The sequence below is a fragment of the Microtus ochrogaster genome, chromosome 8 (genome assembly GCF_000317375.1).
Source record: "Microtus ochrogaster isolate Prairie Vole_2 chromosome 8, MicOch1.0, whole genome shotgun sequence".
NCBI classification, from domain to species: domain Eukaryota; kingdom Metazoa; phylum Chordata; class Mammalia; order Rodentia; family Cricetidae; genus Microtus; species Microtus ochrogaster.
In genome coordinates, this window is record NC_022015.1 from 14,800,671 (window position 1) to 14,806,855 (window position 6,185).

At 49.8% G+C, this 6,185-nt stretch overlaps 1 protein-coding gene across 1 annotated transcript in view; it reads right to left on the reverse strand.

The window, feature by feature from the left end:
* The window catches only part of Sdr42e2 (short chain dehydrogenase/reductase family 42E, member 2), an 18,797-nt gene that overhangs the window by 797 nt on the left and 11,815 nt on the right, over nucleotides 1–6,185 (reverse strand). The window contains exons 10-11 of the mRNA XM_005351173.1: nucleotides 4,384–4,447; nucleotides 2,444–2,517 (exon numbers count right to left, since the gene is read on the reverse strand). Of these exons, the coding sequence (XP_005351230.1) occupies nucleotides 2,444–2,517; nucleotides 4,384–4,447 (138 nt within the window). The remainder of the gene's footprint in view (nucleotides 1–2,443; nucleotides 2,518–4,383; nucleotides 4,448–6,185) is intronic.

Here is a 6,185-nt window from a genome sequence, read left to right on the forward strand (position 1 = left end):
TAGATGCATTCTTGAACCAGGAGAGGCCTAAGGCCTCCTGCCTGCAGTAGGGTGCGGTTCTCCAGAATACCTCCAAGAAAGGATGCTGGCTTCCTGTTGCCAGCCCAATACCAATTGTTGCCGGTAGGGCCTCCAGAGCATCCTTCCAGCCCTCCTAGCTGCTTAACTAAGTGTCCCTAATAGAGGAATTCAGTTATGCACAGTGATTCCTCTCTACATCTGAGGCTGCATTTCCCCCGCTTCCAGGTGGCCTGCTTCTAGGGTAATAAATGACAGCTATCGATTATAGAACTCCCACTGTGCTTGGTGTAGGCCCTTTATATACTTTTGTCCTCTGAGACGGCACTATTTCCTCTTTGCATAATTGGAAATTGAAGACCAGAGGTAAAGTGACTTGCACAGGGCCACATAGAAGAGTCACTTCCTAGGCCATATTCTTTGTCACACTGGGGCCTGGAGATGCCCTCCTACCTGGCTTTATTCTTCTCTAGCGGACATTGGCTACGTGGTTCTCCTGTGGCACAGACAGGCCCTTGGAGTCAAACGCTAGCTCAGGGACCCCAATGAGGGAATCAGAGAGACCACTTCTTGCCACAGATAGAACCTGCAGGGCTGGGAGGAATGCAGGTTAGTAAATATCGTAAACCAACCGCTTGCATGGAGACCTAGCGGCTGAGCTACACAAGCAGGTCCTGGCACAGTGTTCTCAGAGGTCAGGCTTAACAGTGACCTCAGGGTGATGGTGCCTCTCCTGCATGCTGGGAAATTCCTCCGCTCTCATCACCTTGTTGAGTTGCCCGGTTTCTGAAACATCTTCCTTAAAAGCTAGAGAACTGCCGGTGGTGGTGGCGGCGCACACCTTTAATCCTAGCACTCGGAAGGCAGAGGCAGGCGGATCTTTGTGAATTCGAGGCCAGTCTGGTCTATAAGAGCTAGTTCCAGGACAGGCTTCGGAGCTACACTGTCTCAAAAACAAAACAAAAAAAGCTAGAGCACTAATTGGTGTCTCCCAGACTGACCAGCAGAGGGCAATGCTATGCCCTGGAGCCTCCAACAAGAGGGAGGGTGGCTCACTTGCCTGACTACAGTCCTGGCAGCTGCTGTGCCCTTTGTTCCCAATGTGTTCTCCAAGTTGGCGGTGGAGCTTTAGGTCTGGGTTCGCATCCCATCAGTGCCTTGTGAGTGAGTGATCCTGGGTAGGCAACTTCGCTATGGGTCTAATTTTCTCCTCTGCTCGTGGGCAGGGCAATAATTTTCAGCAGCAGGGACTATCAAATGCTCCTAGAGGACTGTCATTATCGTCCATCAATCTGGGTGCTCGAAGGAACAATGGTAGGCAGCGGATTCTCTGGAACGTTCCCCACCCTCCCACTTCCCTTCAGCCTGAAGAGCACTGAACTTGAAATCCCGGCGTCAGTTCCAATGTGGTGTGATCTTGGATAGGCCACTGGGTTCTCTAGTGCCCAGTTTCCCAAAACAAAGCGGAGAACCTCAGCTCTGTGCCCTTCCTAATAGAGCACTAGGTGCAGTCAGATGAGAGAGCCCCTAAACACCCCCTGCTGTCTGGTTACAGTCTACGTAAGACCTCCTCTTTGGAAAAGAGTTTTTAATATTTGTTTTTTTTATATGTATTAATGCCCTGTTTGCATGCATGTTTGTGCACCACACACATGCCAGAAGAGGGTGTCAGATCCCTCGGGCTGGAGCTATGGTGGTTGTGAGCCAGCGTGTGGGGGGTGGGAATCTAACTTGGCTCCTCTGAAGAGCAGTGAGCACTCCAAACCGATGAGCCATCTCTCCAGCCTCTTTTTGAATGATACGTGCTAAGCAAATGTGAAATTGCACATGGGCTGGGTGTGATGGTGCACACATGCCATCCCAGCCCTGGAGAGGCAGAGGCAGGGGGAGCTCTGGGAGTTCGAGGCCAGCCTGGTCTACAGAGTGAGTTCCAGGACAGTCAAAACTACATAGTGAGATCCTGTCTCAAACAGCAACCCCCCAATCAACTACGCATCATAACTTCGGGAACAGTATTAATGTTCTGTACGTAGAAGACACTTGATACATACTTACTGTTAAGTAAGTGTGAATGACACACCTAGAGCCGCTGGGGATTTTGTGAAGTGTGCACGTGTGCCTATTCAGAGTGGGGGATCCAAAAATTGCCTGCTATGCAGCCTGCCTTTGGGAGCCTCAGATCTGGATAGAAAACAAACCACCTATGACTGGAATAACAGCTATGAAGCTTGCTTGGAGTGGTCCAGTTTCCAGTCTAAACACAAAACCTCACTTGGTAGGGAGCATTGTAAAGGGACAGGCTGTAGCTCTGGCCCACGTGGAAGGTTCTGAGACCTCAGAGGAGTACCCTGTCCAGAGGTGTCCTGCAGCAGTGGTTAAGTGGAAGGGAGGGGAAGGTTCAGGGTTGGGGCTCCCCAACACTTACCTCACTGCGGGTAAGCAGTGGGGGGATGGTGCAGATGGGCCTCAGGGCCAGGTGCAGGTACTCCATCACTGCAGCTGTGGAGAGGTCGGGAGAGAGGGACTCTCAGGACACACCCGTTGGGGACACTGTTTGCTTTGCTAGGGGGTCCCTTTACAAAGGCCACCAGATTCCTTTAGGTCAGCAGCCGTTGCTTGAGGGCCTGTCACAATAAGTTGGCACCGAGTAATACTGAAGGTCTGCAGAGTACAAACGAATCTGAGAAGACGCGAAGGTGTTTTTATTCTCGCAACCTCTTTCAAATTACGTTTCATTTACTTACTCTGTATATGTGTTTATGGGTAGGTGCATATATGCTATGGTGCATGTGTGGAAGATTCAGGACAACTTGGGGCTGAGTCTTCCCTTCTACCATGTGGGTCTCAAGGATTGGACTTGAGGTGGGGGTGGGTAAGGTGTCAGGCTTGGTGGTAGCACCTTTACCCACTGAACCATCTTACTGGTCTTCAAGCCTCTCTTTTGAGACAGGATCTTATATGTAGACCAGACTGGCATAGGACTCTCTATGAAGCTCAAGCTGGTCTTGAACTCATGATCCTCCTGTCTCAGCATCCCACATGCTGGAATCATAGGTGTGCCATCACACCTGAATCTCTCTCCTATTTTTTTCCAAACAGTTTTTTTTTTTTGTAGTCATGGGTGTTCTGGAACTAGCCCAGTAGGCCGGGCTAGTCTCTAACTCACAGAGATCCGCCTGCCTCTGCCTCCCAAGTGCTGAGAAAAAGGGTGCATGTCACTACCGCCTGGCATCTCTCTCCTATTTTGATTTTTTTTTTTTTCGAGACCAGGTTTCTCTGTAGCTTTGGAGCCTGTCCTGGAACTAGCTCTTATAGACCAGGCTGGCCCCAAACTCACAGGGATCTGCCTGCCTCTGCCTTCCAAGTGCTGGGATTAAAGGCATGTGCCACCATGACCTGGGTCTCTCTCCTATTTTGATACACTGACTTGGGTAGGGGAGGGAGGAGTTGCTTCTCACCCTAAGAAACACTGTTGTGTCCCTGCTACTCCTTCTGACATTATTTCTTTGAGGTGTGGCTGAGCATTGGCGAGTTTGGCATGTCTGGGTGGTTCTAGTGTACAGCGGTGTGAAGACACACCAAGCTGTAGCCAGTTTACAGAGAACTGCGTATTTGTATACAATCCTCCCAAACTGCCATCCCCTGGGCCACAGGTAAGGCCTGTCAATCATGACAGTGCTGTGCAGGAGTCACCCACCTGGGTCATGAGTTTGCAAGTCTTTGATTTCAATAACAAACACTCCCAAATGCATTTAAAAGAACAGGTCCAGCTCTGACGTGGCAGGAGCACAGCCCTCTGTGACTTGAGGGCCACCTGTTCCCTTGGGCGGCTCACCCCAAGCCTCAGGCCTACTTGCTGGGAGGAGGCCAGCAGAGGGCAGCAGCAAGACACACTGTCTTGGTGTGATGGGACCAGGGAGTGGGAGCAGATACTGACCTGCACGGGGAGGGGGAGAATCCAAGTCCAAATTTCCACACACCCCAAGAAGCCCTGGCGTCAGCATGACCTTGGAAGAGGGGGAGCCTCTTCTGCCTCGCCAGGCATCACGCCTTCCAGCACAGGTCTCGGGGTCAAAGCTGCCCCTCCCCCTCTCCACAACACTTCAGACAGGTCTCAGAACCCCAGCCTCTTCCTTTCCAGTAGTCACAATCCTCCCAGCCTTGCAGGCTGGCCAATGGTGAGCAGATGGGCACAACTTGCTTCTGTGAGTGCTGGGCCAGGCTGGGCACACCTGCACAACTTATTAAATTCCATTACCCTCACCCCCTGTGTGTTTCCTGGCCTCATGATAGTCCAGGCCCTGTTTCCGATAATGTAAAACACACATATTGTGTGTATACCTGGCATACCATGCTGTCCCTTACCTGTCAGATAAACGCAGGAAGTTGGTACCTGGATCCAGGGCTGACTGTACCCCAGCTTCTCAAACTGCAAGGGAACATGGTCTGAGGTGAGAATGGGTTGTGCAGGGACTCCCAGATCCTGGCTGGCAGGGGACCCCACCAGCACAAACAGACCCCCAAGTCTTATTTTTTGAGACAGGTGTCTCTATAGACCAGGCTGGCCTCAAATCACAGAGATCTGCCTGCCTCTATCTCCTGGGTGCTGGAATCAAAGGTATTCACACAGTGCCTGACATGATGGTGATAATCATTTTGCATACCAGTTTCGAAGTGAGATCCACTCCTTGGTCAGGATAACTCTAGTTGAGAACATAAGGCAAATCTTTTTCTTTCCATGCATGTGCACACGTGTGTGTGTGCGAGCGTGTGTGAGTGTGTGCATGCATGCGAGCGTGTTGTGCGTGTGTGTACATGTGTTCATGCATGCGTGCCAGCGTGTGTGTGCGTGCGTGTGGTGTGTGTGTTTTGGAGGTCAGAGGACAGCTTGCTACAATCAGTTCTCTTCTTTCACCATGTGGGTTCTGGGGATTGAACTCAGGCTGTGGGCTTACCCGCGAAACCATCTCTTGCCAGCCTCTAGGGCAGGTTGTTTTTTCAAACTTAGAATATTTCACATCATTTAATTTTTACTATGTCCACCCCTACCTGAACATGGTCCCAAGCCCTTAAGTAGAATCTGATATTTTAAAATAATTTATTTATTTTTATGTGCATTGGTGTTTGCCTGCATGTATATCTGTGTGAGTGTGTTGGGTCCCCTGAAACTGGAGTTACAGACAGTTGTGAGCTACTATGTGGATGCTGGGAATTGAACCTTGGTCTTTTGGAAGGACAGCCAGTGCTCTTAACTGCTGAGCCATCTCTCCGGCACAGAATTTGATTTTTTTTTCTCCCAGAATTGACTGCATTATTAAAGAAAAATAGATAAAACCCAGCGAGTAGGTGGAAGGCAGAGGAAGACTCAGGAAGAAACAGGCTGGCAGGGGATTAGTGGACCTGCCCACCTGCATAAAACCTCTTCAGGTCAAAGCCACACCAACAAAGGCTGGCAGGCTGGAGCACTCCCCCACCACTGGGAAGACAGGAATCCCACATCTCTGGAAAAGAGTCCGGCAGTTCTTCAATTGAAAGTTAAACCTGGAGTAACCGGTTAGCCCAGAGACTTCATGCAAGCACACAATAACGTAATCCCAGCAGCAGGGCTCACTGGCCAGTCAGCCTAGTCTACTTGGTGAGTTCTAGGTAGTGAGAGACCCTGTCTCAAAAACCAGGTAAACAGTGCTGGAGGAACAGCATCCAGGGTTGTCCTCTGACTTCCACAAGCCTGTGTCCTCACATACATGTGCACTCGTATACACAGGTGTGCACATACACACATACATTAAAGGACAAGAAAAGGAACGAAGTTTTGACCTGATAGATGCCACAACACAGATCAACCTTGAGAACTAAGAGGGAAGAAGCCGGACACAAAAGGCCACTTATCCTATGAGTCCATTCATATAAATCGTCACGAGGGGCAAATGACAGCAGAGGAAGACTCCTGGTTGTCTGGGGTGGGGTACACGAGGTCAAGTTACTAACAGGTACAGGCTTGTTTTGCTTATTTGAAGATGAAGACCTGCTTTAAAGTTCATTAGAGTGACGGTTGTATAACTCTGAACATGGTGTAAAAAGGAAAACCATACTGAATTGTATCCTTTCCATAGGGTGAACTGCATAGCTTGTAAGTTACATCTCAATAAAAGTGCCTTTTTTTTTTT